At 41.3% G+C, this 19,068-nt stretch overlaps 1 protein-coding gene across 3 annotated transcripts; it reads left to right on the top strand.

The window, feature by feature from the left end:
* The first annotated feature begins 985 nt into the window (after positions 1-985).
* On the top strand, positions 986-19,068 carry LOC108414418. Of its 3 annotated transcripts, none has more exons than XM_037544619.1 (5): positions 986-1,049; positions 3,478-3,810; positions 4,645-4,881; positions 16,295-16,411; positions 18,867-19,068. In XM_037544619.1, exons 1-5 carry the CDS (start codon positions 995-997, stop codon positions 18,875-18,877), a joined length of 753 nt encoding a protein of 250 aa, XP_037400516.1. In that variant the 5' UTR covers positions 986-994; the 3' UTR covers positions 18,878-19,068. The 3 variants fall into 3 exon arrangements, with proteins under 3 accessions (XP_037400516.1, XP_017542766.2, XP_037400515.1); XM_017687277.2 differs by having other exon boundaries at positions 18,874-19,068; XM_037544618.1 differs by having other exon boundaries at positions 18,879-19,068.

A 19,068-nucleotide genomic window follows, 5' to 3' on the forward strand; every position in this document is an offset into this window, starting at 1 on the left:
AAGTAATATTACTTACAGATAATGCTTTCCGTAAAGCAACGAAAATGGATGGATACAGATTTAGGCACACTTCGAACATGTGTACTTCTATCCAGCACAACTGACTATCAAACATCCATTTCCTGCTTGCTGGCTCACTGGCATTTCCATTGGCTATTGCAACACATAAAATGAACACCAAGACAACAGCACCCTCTGCTGGCGAGAAGTAACATCCGCCAGAACACACACCATGATACCAAACAGCATAGGGACTACTTTTTACCCTATAAATAGGCAGACTGACTGATTACAAGTTTGAAGACACCTGTGATGCTAATTGCAGGACATGCCTTAATTTAACATGTCCTTTTGGTCAAATTATTTTCAATCTTTTTTAGGGGTACCATCATTTTTATCCAGGCCAGTTTCATTAGTTTGTGTTTTAAAATTGTTCCGTTGAACCACAATTCAAAAGCAATGCCTAATTTTCATGAGCTGATTTTCAGTATAGTTTTATCTATTATAACATATCAGTTTCAAGTTATTTCATGGATGGAGGAGTGAATATCTTTAACAATGTTTACATTCTATATCAAACTCTTCGGTGCACAGCGGCATAAAAAAAACTCAAAAATGTTTTTGAGGAGGGGAAAAGGCATTGCATTTTGATATAATATAACAGGAAAGTGTTTTAAATGATATGATGAATATTGTGGAATATGACCAGAGACATGAACTAATGAGGTTAGAAAAATTGCACAGTGACATTTTGATGGACTTGCTAAATACCAAAAGCAAATTTCCAGAAAACTAAAATAATTGAAGCATAGCTCAGTTATACATATAATTATTAGTTTCTGCATGTTTTTAAAAAGAATAATAGGAGGTGGGATCTCGCATAGATGTAATAACGCTTTCTCTTTTTTACATTTTTTGTTGCATAAAATCTGAGTCGTCAGAGTGGAGGCTGCATCTGGCTGCATCTGGCACCAATCTTTGCTGTCTGGACTAAATGAAAATGCTGGTCATCTTTGGAATCTTGGTGATGTTCACAGAAGCTGGAGTGGGTAAGTTTTCTGCAGTAGCATTTTATTTTATGATTTATCGCTTCACAGTTTTTGATGACAGTAGCAAAAATGTTTATGACAGTTTTCAATTTATATGTTTCATTCTACTGAATTGGTGCAAAGACAGAGTTCAAAACACATGTAAGACTATAACTGATGACTTTAGACTAGAATCTTTTGCTTTCAGTGAACTTAATTAAGCTAATTTTATTAAAGCAAATGACTGAGAATTCCATTTTGTCATGACTAAAAGAATCTTAACTCTACCAAAACTTGACCAAAAGTTTCAGTAATGATAATTTTAGCTTATTTTGGACCAAACTCAAAACACCAATACATGATGAGAAAACACCGCTTTGAACAGTTGTAAACACATGAAATCATAATATTTTTCATTGGTAGATAAGTATGTTATTGCAGACAACGTGTGTTTCGGGAGGGACATTTCTTGATATTACACACTGATTTTCAGACTTTGGGACACATTTACTTCAAAACAATGGGATCTAACTGCTCACCAAGTGGCCATGAGTGACAGGGATGCAGTCTCACTTCCTGCTCAAGAATGCAGGGGTGTGACTGAAATAAAGCTCCACCTACAGGCTAAGACTCTTTGTGTAGTGACATGGAAATGTGCGACAGCAATTTTCAAATATATGTATAGATTTATCCTAAGTAAAAAAAAAATCTTTGAACTTTTAAAAGAAATAAAAAGGCCACAGTGTTAGAGGTCAGGGGTGTTGGTGGGGCTCAGCCCATCCATCCATCCATCCATCCAGCCATCCATCCATTTTCTAAGCCGCTTCTCCCTCAGGGTCACGGGGGTGGGGGGTTTGGGGGTGCTGGAGCCTATCCCAGTGGTCATCAGGCGGAAAGCAGGTCCATCACAGGGCAATTTCATGTTCTTATGTCTACATGCTCATTCTTTCTCTTTCTCTGTCTCTCTGAGAATTGAGAGAACATGGCCCTCTATAACATCATAAGGGCTGGTTAGCCCTGGAGGCCTAGGCTTGGCAAGACCTCTGACAAGCTGTTACTTTATATACATTTATAATCAGTTTTGTTTTATGAATTTCTTCTAAGTTTTAATATGTAATGTTGCTTATGTTAAACAGTTTTTCTTTGGGAATTACTTTACCTTTAGTATTATTAAGACTTTTTTTTTATTTGGACAAAGTTTGGTAAGAGTTATCTTAAAACTATGTCTCAAATGTCAGGCTACATATTCATAACCACTTCCTGTAATATCTCTCTGTGAGGGAGCTTTCAGAGGTACTACCAAAAAAGATAAATACACTAAAATACAAGAAATAAATGATGAGTGTTCAAAGGTTTGGCATAAGTAGAAAATACTGTTTTGGATCAAATTACTTGAAATCAGATTTTCTACAAAACAATAGTGATATAATAAGTGAAATACGCTAAATATTAGCAAAAAATGTCTAATGTCTTTTTATACGCTAATTTTTACAGCACTGAAAAAATGAAGGCCAAGGAACAAGCAAATAGATTCCTAATTTAAGTGGAAATTATTTAATACTAGTGGAATATGTTTGCAGTTTGCACTTATTCTTACACAGTCTAATATAGTTTGTTTTACCAGTAAATTACCCCATTTTAAGATTTCCTGACAAAATGATGCATAACGAATACACTCCTGATCAATTAAAGAATATTTTGTGAATTCTAACATAGAAACTTATTAGTCATTTTAACTAAGATAATTAATCTCACATTTCCAAATTTAAGATTTTCATTTAGGCAAAGACAGGATAATTTGCAGTGTATTAAACTCTTCAGATGTCTGGTTCCTGTCACCACCAGCGTGAACACCTCAGTTTGTTGACTTTGCTTTCAATGATCCTTTTTTAAGATTAAGTGACCCTTATTAGTCCCACAACGGGGAATTTTCACCTCCGCATTTAACCCATCCGTGAAGTGAACCACCACATACACACTAGTAAGCACACACACTAGGGGGCAGTGAGCACACTTGCCCGGAGCGGTGGGCAGCCCAATCCGCAGCGCCCGGGGAGCAGTTGGGGGTTAGGTGTCTTGCTCAAGGACACCTCAGTCATGTGCTGTCGGCTGTGGGGATCGAACCGGCGACCTTCTGGTCACGAGGCTGGATCCTTAACCTCCAGCCCATGACTGTCCCAAGTTTTACAGTGAAATTCAAATATTTATTGTTAAAACAATTTAAACATCTTAAGTTCTGCTGCTCATTTCTTCCATTCCTTATTTCTTCTCCTCAGAAACATTCACTCCTTTACACATTTACGTCTTCACTGAAAACTGTGACTCGGTGTTTAATCTCAGCTCTCTGGTATAAACAGGCTTCTTAAAGTGTGTTAGAGGTGAATACAGTAGACGACACTTCACTGTATCAGATTAATGACAGAATCTTCTTGCTGTTCTTCCTCTGCAGGTTTGTTGTCCATAAACCCTGTTTGTAGATTTACTCAGAGTGATCCATGTTATGGAGCTGTGGGACGACCGCTGTACCTGCAGCTGCCATCTGAGGATGAATTACGCTTAAAGAAGAACATCAATGGAGTTCCTACTGAGCGTATTTTCAGATTTATAAACCATAACATCACATTAAACCATTCAGTTTATCCAAGATGGCAGTTTGTTACTGATAACAGATCCATGATAATCAGCAGTGCAGAGAAAAGAAACTCAGGAAGATACACTTTAGAAACATATGATTCTGCAGGGAATAACAGAGGCGTTTATCATCTCCAGCTGGTTATTGAAGGTGGGTCTTCACAACCTCTAATCACATCACACAGTAACCAAAACATAAAACTACTATATTTACTAATTAACTCATATAAATTCCTAATGGAGAATTTCGGTAGACCAAGTAGGACCACAATAGTACTGCAATTAAGTAGGACCACAATCTAGTACTACTTTTTTTTTACTGATTGTTTAACTTGCCTCTTGATATTTTTTAAGTGATTTTAGTAAGTAAACTTCTCACTACACTGGCAGATAATTTGGCTTATTTCATGCAACAAGAAAAGGATCTCCCAATATAGTGAGATAATAGACTAATTAAAATCCCTCTAAAGAAGAAAAAATATAATAAACTTGGAATTGAATAAATTTACAGTAATCACAATGAGAAATACTAAATTAATCAAATAGATTCAAGTTAATTTTCCTTGAAATACCTTTCAAGTTTTTGCAAATTATCAGTAGCTTTGATTGTAAATTCTTGTATTCAGAAAAAAGACTGTCTCACTCAGTATTTAAAGAAAATGAAGTGGTGGAGAAATTCAGGCAGCCAAATAAAATTATTAGTACATAAAATGTAAGACAGACTAAATGATCAGTTACAATGATGTGTAATCTAGACTGAGCTCTAATATAGACTGAACTGTAATCTAGACTTGCCTGTAATCTAGATGGAGCTGATATTTAGACTAAGGTGTAGTCTAGGCAGATAATCTTGTGATCTAGACTAGACGGTAATTTAGATTTAGGTATAATACAGATTGAGCTGTAACCTGGACTGTGCTGTAATCCAGACTGAACTCTAATCTAGACTGTAATCTACACTGAGCTGTTGATCTATCATTTGCAGCTGTGGTGCCCTCAGTGACTGTGACAGACAGCTGCTTATCAATTGAGAAGAGGAACGTTTACTGTTCGTCTGATGGAGATAATGTGCACTATAACTGGACTTTCCAACATACACACCAACTGGCTGATGGGAACCAGACTCTTCTGCTGGACAGGGCAGCTCATGGAAGTGTCACCTGCTATGCTCAGAATCATGTTAGCCATGGACACAAAACTATTGAGATACAGCAGTGTCCTGGTAAGTACTGTTGTTTAAAATTAAAAAATAACTACACTGCTCAAAAAATAAAGGGAACACTTAAACAACACAATATAACTCCAAGTAAATCAAACTTCTATGAAATCAAACTGTCCACTTAGGAAGCAACACTGATTGACAATCAACTTCAAATGCTGTTGTGCAAATGGAATAGACAACAGGTGGAAATTATTGGCAATTAGCGAGACACACTCAATAAAGGAGTGGTTCTGCAGGTGGGGACCACAGACCACTTCTCAGTACAGTTGGTGGTGCTTTCACACTCGTGGTAGCATGAGACGGACTCTACAACCTACACAAGTGGCTCAGGTAGTGCAGCTCATCCAGGATGGCACATCAATGCGAGCTGTGGCAAGAAGGTTTGCTGTGTCTGTGAGCGTAGTGTCCAGAGGTTGGAGGCGATACCAGGAGACAGGCCAGTACACCAGGAGACGTGGAGGAGGCCGTAGGAGGGCAACAACCCAGCAGCAGGACCGCTACCTCTGCCAGGAGGGGCACTGCCAGAGCCCTGCAAAATTACTTCCAGCAGGCCACAAACGTGCATGTGTCTGCACAAACGGTTAGAAACTGACTCCATGAGGATGGTATGAGGGCCTGACGTCCAAAGATGGGGGTTGTGCTCTGGAGTCTGGAGACGCCGTGGAGAGCGATCTGCTGCCTGCAACATCCTTCAGTATGACCGGTTTGGCAGTGGGTCAGTAATGGTGTGGGGTGGCATTTCTTTGGAGGGCCGCACAGCCCCCCATGTGCTCCCCAGAGGTAGCCTGACTGCCATTAGGTACCGAGATGAAATCCTAAGACCCCTTGTGAGACCATATGGTGGTGTGGTTGGGCCGACAGTCCATGACTGAGGTGTCCTTGAGCAAGACACCTAACCCCCACTGCTCCCCAGGCGCCGTGGATAGGGCTGCCCACCGCTCCGGGCAAGTGTGCTCACTGCCCCCTAGTGTGTGTGTTCACTAGTGTGTATGTGGTGTTTCACTTCACGGATGGGTTAAATGCGGAGGTGATAATTTCCCCAGTTGTGGGATCAAAAAAGGTATTTCTTACTTACTTACTAATGGAGACAATGCTAGACATCATGTGGCTGGAGTGTGTCAGCAGTTCCTGCAAGATGAAAGCATTGAAGCTATGGACTGGCCTGCCCGATTGAGCACATCTGGGACATCATGTCTCGCTCCATCCACCAACGTCACATTGCACCACAGACTGTCCAGTTGGCGGATGCTTTAGTCCAGGTCTGGGAGGAGATCCCTCAGGAGACCATCCGCCACCTCATCAGAAGCATGCCCAGGCATTGTAGGGAGGTCATACAGGCATGTGGAGGCCACACACAATACTGAACCTCACTTTGACTTGTTTTAAGGACATTACATCAAAGTTGGAACAGCCTGTAGTGTTTTTCCACTTTAATTTTGTGTGTGACACCAAATCCAGGCCGCCATTGGTTAATAAATTTGATTTCCATTGATGATTTTTGTGTGATTTTGTTGTCAGCACATTCAACTTTGTACAGAACAAAGTATTCAATGAGAATATTTCATTCATTCAGATCTAGGATGTGTTATTTGAGTGTTCCCTTTATTTTTTTGCAGTGTACAACAACAGCAACTACAACAGTGATGCAGTTGTGAAAGTATTTTTAAACATATCTAAGTTAGAACCCAAAGCAAGGTATGTTGGAAATTAAATGATCTCTCATGCTGTTATATATCTTAGGTTATCATTTCACCATGTGGTGCCCAATTGTGCCCTAATGATCTATCACCCACTAGGACTTACATCATAAACTAATCTAACAGAGTTCATGTTGGTTTAATCAAGGTGTAGATCCAGGGTACACGCCTGCTTATCACTACAAAAGAAATATTGTTTTTACTGTTAGACCTAATAATTCCGAACATCACACCAAACAAGGACAGCTAACAACATAAAGATGTCCTCATGTCTTCAGTAAATATGTACATAGGTATGCACACCACATTAGACATGAATATGCAAGTCATCAGAGGTAAGATATAAATGATCCATAAAAATTTTTCAGGCATGTTGTTTCAATCTGTTCTAACCAAGGATGCTGGGATGCCTGAAAGTTTGCTGTGTTTTTGATTGACATCTTGAAAAGTAGACTGAATGCATACTTCATAATAAAGGGTATCTAGAGTGGGGGTTTATGGGATTTCAGCATATTTGCTGTATAGATTTGAAATTGTTGTGTATCTATAAGGCAGAAGTGTTTTGTTGTATCACCCTATTTTTATGACATTGCAGGAAACTTAGAAAATGTAACTTATCCCCTAAAAACTATTTAAGTGACATACTCACTTTACTCTTCATCACAATGGATGCTCTGTTGGTGTGTAATTATAGATCCTACAACTGTGACCCCCATTTCAACTCTGAAGCCTAAAGTGACACCAAGGACACAATCAGGCAGTGGTACAAGTTTGGCAGTGACTGATTGCTCCTCTAACCCTCAAGTGCCTCTCAGTTTTCAGAGTAAGAGAATAGCTTGATAAAGATAACACTGCAGGAAAAACAGTGTCACAAATGCACTTAAACCTAATTTGGTACAAAATTCTTGAAATAAAATGTGTGAACAAGCTTCAAGCTCAATATTAGGGAAACATTGTTCTTAAGTAAAAATGTCTTAAATTAACACTGTATTGCTTAAAATAAGACACATTCCTGAAAATGCTCCTCAAAATGAGGCAGCAATGTTAAAAAGCAGTATAACTTCACAATAAACTGCTTTATTAACTCCACAGAATAAAAAATTTGATGCAAATGTTTTGACACTGCAAACAATGAAATCTTAATGAAAATCTTTGTGTTTTCATTTTAAGATAAAAGAAGATCAATTTCATTCTGAAATTTCAGGACAACTTCACTTATTTTAAGAATTCACTGTTTTTGGAATGAGTTTATAAAGCAGGATGTCTGTCTAGTTATCCATCCATTTTCTAAGCCGCTTCTCCGTCAGGGTCGCGGGGGGATGCTGGAGCCTATCCCAGCAGTCTTCGGGCAGAAAGCAGGATACACCCTGGACAGGTCGCCAGTCCATTGCAGGGCAGACAGACAGACACAGACAGTCACTCACACACTCACACCTAGGGGCAATTTAGCATGTCCAATTGGCCTGCCTGCATGTCTTTGGACTGTGGGAGGAAACCGGAGAACCCGGAGGAAACCCACGCAGACACGGGGAGAACATGCAAACTCCACACAGAGAGGACCCTGGTCGCCCGGCCGGGGAATCGAACCCAGGCCCTCCTTGCTGTGAGGCGACAGCGCTACCCACCATGCCACCCGTCTGTCTAGTTAAATTCTTAAAATAATTTGAAATGTCTTCTTCCATAGCGGACAGCTTCAAATATTTTTAGACCTCAAAGTCTAAAAGCTACTTACTTTAAAACAAGGTCATTGTAAAGAAGTATTATTACTTATACGTCTAAAACAGTGACATGGTGGTTTCATTTCACCTTTGGGGGGAACTAATCAGCATCTGTCTCAACCTACTGTAAGTGTTTTATACTAATTATTAATGTGAAGGATGTCACATTATAAATTTATAAGAATATTAAGATGTGTCCCTTAATCAAGAACAGAGACGTAGGGCTGTAGTCAAGACCACCTTTGAGTCCATGACCATGACAAGTCAAGATCAAGTCAAGACCAAGTCTACAAGGGGCTTAGCTAAGACTAATGATAAACCTAGAATACCAAGTCCCCTTTGAGAAAAACTCTTAAATAGTCTTTATTTCATTCCAATAAATGAAGGATTTTCTTTACACAAAAATATAAAATATCTCCATTTCTATTTACGCAGATGAAATATGGATTCAGATTGGTATTCATTGCCCAGAATAAATCTAATAAACAGCATCAAAATGTTATCAAGAAATTTTCAGATTTTTTATCTGATGAAGATGAACATCAAAATAGTTTGCAACCGATACAGCAGTAGCTCCGCCCACAAGGGGAAAACGGAGAAAAATAAAATACAATGAAATAATAATTATAAAAATTCAAAAATATATAAATGTTTTAAACACATTTTCTGCCCAACACAACTCAGGATAGTTTCCAACACATAAAATACGGAGATTTTGTGTGAAAAATAAATAAACTAAATTAAATACGTTACATTCTCCCCCTACAAAATTCACCAAAATCTGCTATTTAGGAGAAGACCCTTCTCTTGGACCAGGCTTAAGAATCCATGAAATCTAATTCCTTTTCTGCATTGAGTGCAACCTATTTCTTAAAGGTTAAGAAGCTAGTAAGGGTGATCAGGCCTTAGTTAACCTCTCAGAATAATATGATGCCACGTACACCAAACCACCTCTCAGCCTATTAAACATCCATATGTACATGAATCTTTCAATGATACAAAAAAAATGCATCAACTTAAAATGGGGGTAACCCATTACTTCTATTATTTACTGCTCAAAACAATGTAAGTAATGACTGAGATTTCTGACTCACTGAACCTCTAAGTGACTTTAGACTGAACTGCTTCTGTGCCATAGTCTCAATCAGACGACTGACCTTTTTAACTACCCTACCAGTCCGTGTAACCTGACGGTGTGTAGTTTCCTCACCCTGGGTATCTTGGTTTACTCTCTGACTAGGTGCTATCTGGTCTGGAATAGCTTCTGAGTTTGAGTCTGTCAGATCTCTAAAGTCTGTGTCAGGGACACTACAGACATTCTCCCTGTTGTCTGAGTCAACATTAGTCAATTGGGGATATTCTGAAGTCAAACTCCTGCCGTCAGGAAATTCGCTACACTTACTTACACCTGACTTAGCGCAGCATTGCTCTCACAACAAGACTCTTGACTTTTGGAGTGGGTAGAACTTTCCATAACCCACAGGTTTGTTCTGTCCTCAGAGCTCTGTTCTTCTAAAGAATCAATCATGATTGAAGACTGCAAGCTGACGTCACTATTTCCCAAGCTCTCAGAATCACCACCTGAAGCCATTTCAGTTTCCTCCTCTGATTCAAATCCAACAGGCAGGTAGCTTACATCCAACAAAAGATTGCGATGTACTACTTTCGTTGCTCCATTCTCCCCCTGCAACTTGTAGGTGTGCGTTTGTGGATTCTGATCGACAATGGTGTATACAGTTGCTTCCCAGCGGTCCACAAGCTTTCTCTTTCCCCGCTCTCCTTTGTTAGCAACTAACACACGGTCTCCCACATTAAGGTGACGGCCTTTCATTCTCCTGTTGTAATTTTGAGCCTGCTTCCTTTGTTCCTTAGTGGCATGTTGCTGTGCGATTTTTGAGGCTTCCTGAAGGTAGGACATGAGGGTCTCCACATAGGCATCATATCCAACAACGATGGGGTCTTTGAGGGCATGTTGGAACATCACATCCACAGGAAGTCACAGAACTCTTCCAAACATCAACTGGAATGGCGCAAATCCACTTGTCTCATGGACAGTAGCATTGTATGCAAATGTCAAAGTTTGAATCTGCTGAGGCCACTGGTGTTTAGCTTTCAAGGGCAAGGAACGCAGCATGTTGCCCAGTGTGCGATTAAACCTTTCAGTGCATCCATTTCCCATCGGATGGTAGGCTGTGGTGTGTGATTTTGCAACACCAGACAACTTAAGCAGTTCAGCGATTAGGTCACTTTCAAAATTGGCTCCCTGATCACTGTGTATCCACTGTGGAAAACCATACACGCAAAAGACATGGTCCCACAGTTTTCTGGCTACCTGTTTAGCCGTTTGATTTGTGCATGGAAATGCATGAGCCAGTTTAGTAAAGTGATCTGTGACCACTAATACATCGACGGAACGCTGCTTGTAATCCTCTGCACACCAAAATCTAAGCACACAAGTTCCATGGGTGCTGATGTTTGAATACTCTCAAGTGGTGCCCTAGCAGATGGTTCTGGTGTCTTAGCAAGAATGCACCTTTTACAGCATTTTACATACCCCTGGATATCTTGCTCCATCCTAGGCCAATAAAATCTTCGCCTAGCCAACTGAAGTGTCCTTACTCGCCCTTGATGCCCTGCTAAATCATGGATACCACTCAGTGCCTTGTCTCTTAAACTCTGTGGAAGAATGTACTGATATCGGTTGTGCTTACTCAGAGGATCTTTAGACAGTCTATACAGTATGCCATCTTGGATATGGAGATTCTCCCACTGCTTAACTAACCCAAGAGAGGTTAAAGAGAGCTTAGCTTTCTCTCGTCTGGAGGGGCGTCTCTTGCGCATGACAAATGGAAGAACTGAGGATACGACAGGGTCTTGCTCTTGGTGTTGCTGGAGTTCTTGCAAGGAGAGTGTAGGGAGTGTGTCTTGACCTGGCATGCAGAACTGCCGAACCAACTGAACACACTGTGCTGCATGGGTCTCCGCTGCTATCTCACAACTGCTATGGGACTCATAAAGGGTGTGCACATTTTCTGCACTAATAGAGTCAGGACACGAAACAGCCATTTCTTTTGCTTTGCAACACTGCACTTTCAGTCGGAATGTGTCTTGGATGCCATCTTCACTGACACCTTCGGCTTCACACAGGAGGTTGCTATACCGTTCACTGAGGAGTCTGTGACCTACAGTCTTGGCAAAAGGGTCTCGACTGAGCGTATCAGCCACAACGTTTTGTCTGCCTGGGATGTGCTTTATGTCAAACGTGTACGGAGCCAACTTGGCAACCCAACGTTGTTCGCACGCATCAAGTTTAGGCTTTGTCATTATGTACGTTAACGGGTTGTTGTCCGTCCATACAGAAAATACATGCCCCTTAAGCCAATGGCTAAATTTTTCACAAACACTCCATTTCAGTGCTAAAAATTCCAAGCGATGAGCTGGGCATCTTTTCTGTGAAGCACTGAGAGTTTTGCTGGTGAAGGCGATAGGCCTTGCTTTGGTCTCACCAAGTGGTATTTGTGAGAGCACAGCTCCTAACCCATCTAGGGAGGCGTCAATGGAGAGAATCAGAGGTCTGGAGAAATCAGGATGTACCAAGACAGCGCAATGCAACAACTTCTCTTTAAGAGATTCAAAAGCCTGAACACACTCAGGTGTCCAATCCAAAGGTTTGAGCCTTCTGAACGTACCAGCTTTGACTAATTGCTTTTTCATGTTTCTCCGTTTTTGTCCAGCAGTCAAGGCGAAGAGAGGTTTTGCTATAGCTGAGCAGTTCAGGAGGAAGTGTTGATAATAAAATATCATCCCTAAAAAGGATTTTATTCTCTTGACAGATGGGGTAATACCGTCATCCTCCATAAGGTTAGCTACAGATATAGCACTAACCTTCTCAGGGTCCACAGCCACTCCACTACCACTTATGATGTGCCCCAAGAACCTGACTGAAGTGCGCAAGAAATGGCACTTTTTCTGACTTAGCTTCAGATTGTGCTGGCGAAGTCTCTGGAAGACTACTTCCAGTCTCTCCAATGCCTCGTTCTCTGTGGATGCAAAGACTAGCAGATCATCCAGATAGCACAACAGGCTGCTGAAGTTCAAGTCACCAAATATGCTCAACATCATCCGCATGAACGAGGCTGGACTATTACACAAACCCTGCGGCATACAATTATATTCGTGTAGGCCCAGTGGTGTAGTAAATGCTGTGTACTTTTTGTCCTCCTCGCACATCGGAATGTTGTAGAAGCCAGAGGTTAAGTCCATCGTGCTAAAATAGGTGTTACCACCCAAAGCGGCCAAGAAATCTGACTGGTGGGGCAAGGGATGTGCATCCTTCAGGGTACGTGCATTGAGCCATCTAAAGTTGGTGCAGATTCTCAGTGAGCCATCTCGCTTCCAAACCATTACCAGCGGAGAAGCATATTCGCTTACAGACTTCCGTATTATGCCCTGTTCTTCCATTTCTGTTAAGACCTGACGCAATTTCTGGTAATGTGCAGGAGGAACCCTCTTGTACGGAAGACGGAATGGCCTCTCATCCACTAACCGAATGCGGTGGGTAAACCCTTTGGCCTCACCACAATCCAAGGAGTGTTTAGAAAAAACATCATGGTACTTAACAAGAAGCTGCGAAAACTCCTGCTTGGTAGAACAACTGACTTGGCATGACTCAGTGTCAATATCCTTCAAACCAACCTCCTCAAGTCTCCTCTTTAGGTCCCCAGAGCTAATAACAGCATCAAGCTCTGATGAAGCATTTTTGACTGAATTGGTGTTCTGGAATAAAGTGAAGTCTTCGGTGGCTAAACATGGTGAAACATTGGCCAGCTTACAGTTCCTCTTCAATGTTATTGGCTTGTCTGAAAGATTCACTACTTTCATCGGAACCCACCGGTCACTCCACATAGAGGTAATGACCCGGCCTACCATGATGTTCCGTGGCATAGTTTTTGAAGAAGTAGGTTCAACAACCACAGTACTTCCAGGTGAAACAGGAACATTACTTGGCAGCTTATCAAACACGAGGTGTTCTTGCTGAGCAAGAAGTGTGACGGCTTGGGTCAGCTTAAATGTTCCAATCTTGGAAGGTGCATCTTTCTCTCTCCATCTGGACAAACCAGTTATCATGTCAAGGAAATGGGCAACATCGCCACATGACTGATCATTATTCTGAGAAATCAACCTCCAATAATCCTCATATGCATGTACATACTGCTGCTCTAGAAGATTGCTTTCAACTCTGTTGAGGGTTTCACTATCACTGCCTACACATCCCCACTCCAAATGTAGGCTTAGGCGTTTAAAGACTGGCATCCCTGAAAGACCTGTGCACTAGAATCAGCAGTCCCTGATTTGCGGTTTCTACAATCCTTCTTCCAGTGCCCTGACTGAAAACATGCCAAAAACTCGTCTGCAATGCATGGTGGTGGAGTGCTCCGTAGCTCCACAGACCCTACATGGTTTTCGAAATGGCTGTTGCTGGTTGAAGGAATTAGATTCATCAGCTGTCGTTTGTTTGTTCTGTTTCATCACACAGTCGAGAAGACCAATGAGAGTTTGGACAGTACTCTTCTCAGTTGACACAGTAGCTCCAGGTGTCACTCCAATCTGTTCTGAGGTATTCACCAGGTTACATGGCAGTTCAGGCTTGGCTGACACTGATGTCTGTGAGAGCACAGTTACACATTTCCCCATAACGCTGCGTCCTTGCCTCGCTTGTTGCTGTTGTGCCCTGCACTCAGTCTGGCTAACATCAAGCCGCTCTTGAATTTCGCTCGCTGTCCATTTATCAGCTGTTTTAAATTTCAGAACTGCTGACAGCATGGGATCAGGACAATGATTTATAAACATCATGATCACCTCCTTACCAGGACTCTCAAATTTCTGTCCCTGCCTTTTTAAGCACTCCTCAGCAACATCAACAGCTTTGTGCAGGCGGATCCAGTAATTCATGGCGTATTCTCCAACCATGGGTAACGTGTTATAAAAGTCAGCAAGGGGTATTGATGAGTAAGTCAACTCACTAAAGTGCTGTTTCAATATGTCAATAATCACGTTAGGATTTTCACTGGGCTTCAGGAATGAATTGCTGCGGAGAGTGATTTTAATCACGTCTCTAGCTTTCCCTGACAACCTAGACAAAATCTCCTGAGCTTGTTCCTCTAGTGGTGTACCCCTTTTCCTCAAGTATAAGTTCATTTGCTCCTCCCACTCATGAATTGACACTTTATTAGACCCATCTCCCTGGAAACTAGGAGGTTCTTTGCCTGCCTGGATCTGCCTGGATGACCAGTTTTACACCTGTCAGATTGAGTGTACGTGAATCAGCTGTGGACTGCTCTACCTGGGTACTCTGAGCTTCAACTACCCCTGACTCTTTGATTTCACTTCCTTTCTGCAACTGAGCAGTTATAGACTGGCCTATCCAATGAGCTAACTGAGTAATAAGGTTACTCAAATCTGGAAAACTCATATCTGAGTTAAGAGGCTGATGGCTAGCAGGCATACGAGTGGAACATAATGCTGGAGAATCAAATACCCCTCTAGCATCTGGTGTTTGAACTATCTCCCTTGAACTCCTGTCCTACCAAGACCAAGTTCTACATCACCATCCTGCATAACACTCTCATTTTCACATAAGACATTTTCACATCCAAAAGATTACAATTGCCAATCAGGAAATAATTTTTTTCGTCTGGAAAAAGAGTTTTCAAAACAGTCACTATGATGATGAGCAAATACTGCAGCACCTCCCGGTGGTCAAACTGGCGTTGATGCTTCTGAAGAATCCGGGTTTGTCACGGCACCACTGGAGCGGGTCCAACCCTTCACATGGAGCGAACATGCAAAGGGAACCCAGCCACGACTACTCTGCGTTGTGTTTTAAGGAAAAAAGGAGAACTCGTGACCTCCAATGCCGGTACCAACTGGGAATCCTTTATTGTCTGGATGTAAAAGACAAAAGTCATTGAGAAATAGCATCCAGCCTCGTGTCTGCCTGCACAAACCTCTGCGTGACCCCAAAATCACAGAAAAGGTGGGGGAGGGGGGTTAGCATTACACATGGCACCAGCAGCTGTAGCTTGCTAATAATTCTCACCTTTATATTGGAAAATTCCGCCTAAATACACCTCTAATACATCCATCTCATAAAACAAAGGCATTTAGCTTCATATTGTACTGTTTTTTAACATTTTTAACACTGTGTTGAACATTATTTTAACTATTTTACTGGAAAACAAAGTTTCACCGACCTCTCTCCTGCAGTACTCTCAGCCAACTGAGGAGAGGGTGGCAGATGCAACCGATACAGCAGTAGCTCCGCCCACAAGGGGAAAACGGAGAAAAATAAAATACAATGAAATAATAATTATAAAAATTCAAAAATATATAAATGTTTTAAACACATTTTCTGCCCAACACAACTCAGGATAGTTTCCAACACATAAAATACGAAGATTTTGTGTGAAAAATAAATAAACTAAATTAAACCCGTTACAACTATCAAACATACCACCCCTGGAAGTTCACCCCAAAACAGCTCAGCTGGGTTTTCCTCTCAACTTTGAGATATGTCATCAAGAAGGGGTTTTCCTAGAGTTTAAGCTAGTAAGGCCCACTCTAGAGACTACTGTAGCATCTCTGTAGCAGTTGAGTAGATATGTTCTAGATACAGCCAGCACATTTTCAGGACTGAATTTCCATTATAAAAGTTCACATTGATTTATTTATTACATCCATTAAGCACTTTATTTCAATTATGTTGTATATTTCTGCTTAGAACATAATAGTACTAAATTCATATTCAGCTTCATTTTCATTGTCATTGATGTTGTTACAGTTATTGACCAAAATTCCATTTTCTGTCTATACTGCCTTCAATCCAATTGCTCAGTTTCTTGTTTATTGTGTTTACAGCTAATGTAATACTTTAAGGTATATTTTATGCCTAATGTCTCTCTCTCTCTCTCTCCCTCTGTCTCTCTCTTTCTCTCTTAGGAGACATTGTGTTTGTGTCAGTGTGGGTTTTGGAGATTATTATTCTGCTGTCATTGTTAGGAGGCTTTCACATCTACGCCAGAATCCAAAGAAAACAGAGCAAGAGAGCAGCAGAAAGTAAGAGCTCTGTGTTTACTGCACAATAAAGGCACATTCAGAAAATATCCTTAACCAGAATAAAACTCAAGCATAGTGCTGTAAAATCATGAATTTGGCCTTCAACATATGGGAGGACTTGAGGGGTGGAGATCTGTGTGGCTTCTGTCTGGAGCCAGGAGGTCAGACCACCAAAGAACTCCCAGATGAATTTCAGAACTGTTCAGGGCTATGAATGAATGAGGTGTGATCAAGGGACCTTCACATGATGAGAGAGAGAGTGATCCAGAGCTTTCTGTACTAAAACAGCTGATTGTGAAGCAATGACATGAGAACTGTGATGGCTTGGGTAGAACTTGATATGTATATACCTGCTAGCAGGATATGGGGCAGCTGGATTTAAAATGAGGAGTTGATTAGTTGCTATTAAGATAAGAGATAAGAAAAATGGAGCAGATGAATTAGACTTTTATCACTTGTTGGTGAGAGCTGCATAACAGACATCTGTATCTGAACCCCTGATTACCACGGGTAACAGTGGCAGTGAAGTTCCAAGTGGCAAAGTCCATGGGGTCACTTGTAGGTTTGGGAAGAAAAGTTAACAGGGTAATAGAGAGGTAGAATGAGAATGCCAGGCAGCAGGAGACGGTGCATGATGCTTGAGAAAGTAACGATAAGAATTCCAGATCCTGGTAGTACCAGTAGAGGTGGATGGAGGCAATAGCTGAAGGCAGGACTGGATAAATAATTTTACATGACGAGGCATATTGACCAATGAGACCAATGTATCCACAGTTGTTGGCCTGAGGTTTTGCCAATAACCGTCATATGCCAGACTGCCATTTATTTAGGCCAGAGGTTTATTGATCTCGATCACATTTTCACAGCATATAGGTCTGCAACTACATCAGAGTAGTGCAACTGCTCTTCAACCTTAGTTGGAGATGCACTGCCAAGGACTTAGAATGTGCAGTAATAAGTACTGTCTAGAAGAGAAGTTGGGTCAAAGGATGTTCCAGTAGATCAGAGAGTGGTAAGCTTGGAAAGCTTCAAAATGCAAGACACAGGAATTGAGGATCTTCAGCGAAAAAGGTTTGCTGGTGCCAATAATGAGGGGGGCAATGAAGAAAGGAGGGTGTTACAAAATAAATAGGATTTGAGTCTTTACTGATTGAGGCAAAGATGTGAGTCCTTCACCAGTGGAGGTGAGAGGACACATGGCGCACCATGCCTTAATAGGTGGAATTCCAATAATGGAAGTGAATGTTGCATCCACAGGTGCAGGTAAGAGAGAACTGGAAGATATATTGAAAGTCAGACTCTGGCAAGTAAGAACGAAGGGTGGAGAGACAGTAGCATTGATACTGTGGGAAGTGATGAGACTAGTTGAGCGGGTCAAGAGGAGAGACTAGGCCAGAAGTGTTGTGTTGGCAACGAAACAGCAAATGGGTGATCGAGCAGGTAAGGATTAGGTTGGTGGTGGAAACTGAGGAGTAGGAAAACTGGAATGAAAAGGTGCCATGGATGAAGGAGATGAAGGGAGTAGAATGACTAACAAAAAAGGGGTTGGTGAAAGGAGAGAGACAGATGATGTGAGAAGAGCATGAAGAAGGAAGAAAGAAGGAAGATGAAACAAAAGGGAGTTCCGAGGGATAAAAGCTGATAAAGGGCTGGATGAAAGGAGAGAGAATGAGAGTGGGCTGTAAAAGAAAGGGATAAAGAGGTGGAAAGTAGGTGGGATGAAGGAAGAGGGAAGGGAGGAAAATGGAGGTCAGTTAACATTAGTCAACAGTACACTGGCTGTGAACATTATAGACAAGAGAAATGATGCAGCCAGAATAAAACTAGTGATTAGTGTGGGTTAGGTTACCTGATAAACTGACATGCCAAACTGTTGACCAAAAGGCTTAACATATGAAGGCACCACATTTTACTAAGTACATACAAGGCATAGTGTTGAACAGATTAGAATTTTGGCTATATGCTAGTGAGAAAATTGGGGAATAAACATGTGGAAGGAAAAAGGAAGCAGGCATGAAGGAGGAGCAGGAGACTGTGGAAATGGCAGCTTATTTTACCACTTAAAGTGGCTGTTGATGAGGCGAAGACATTGTCAGGTGTGTGTTGATGCACTGTCATATGGTTTGCATGCTCAAGCAAGCTGAGGGTGGTAGAAGAGTCCAGACAGGGCGATTATTCCTTCACGTGCGAAGGCAGGAGCTGCATCAGTCACTTGAGACCACCTTGAGACCCCTGCTGCCATTCTGGATGCATTGAGTCTTGGCAAGGAGTGAGCAAAGGACTGGGGTGGTCAACCAGACATAACCAAGATTAGATGTTTCTTTACTAATTGTGACAGGCCTAGTCATGTAAGAGTCTTTATATATTATTTAAACTGATGTAAATATGGGAGGCAAAAGTGGTGTCATTGTTGCTTAGTTACAAGATCATCTCACAATTCTCTTCCACTCTGAAGCTCCTAGGTAAGGAAGAGGAGAACCTGGAACAAGAAGACAGAGAGCATCATTACAGGAGATAAACCATCTCACACAACCGGAACAATCAGCAGAAGACAACCATCAATAGAGAAAAAAAGAAAACAGGCTGAGGTCATTCTGATAATTAAGGACACTGGTGGACTGAATTGACAATAAAAATTTGCCCATCCAACTAACAAA

This window comes from Pygocentrus nattereri, chromosome 14 (assembly GCF_015220715.1).
Source record: "Pygocentrus nattereri isolate fPygNat1 chromosome 14, fPygNat1.pri, whole genome shotgun sequence".
Taxonomy (NCBI): Eukaryota; Metazoa; Chordata; class Actinopteri; order Characiformes; family Serrasalmidae; genus Pygocentrus; species Pygocentrus nattereri.

Bases quoted from the DNA above. Each gene is read 5' to 3' on its own strand.
- LOC108414418 (XM_037544618.1), top strand. From the start codon at position 995: ATGAAAATGCTGGTCATCTTTGGAATCTTGGTGATGTTCACAGAAGCT. The intron at 4,882-16,294 runs GTAAGTACTGTT...TTTCTCTCTTAG, and splicing joins TGAGATACAGCAGTGTCCTG to GAGACATTGTGTTTGTGTCA. The intron at 16,412-18,878 runs GTAAGAGCTCTG...CTCCTAGGTAAG, and splicing joins GAGCAAGAGAGCAGCAGAAA to GAAGAGGAGAACCTGGAACA.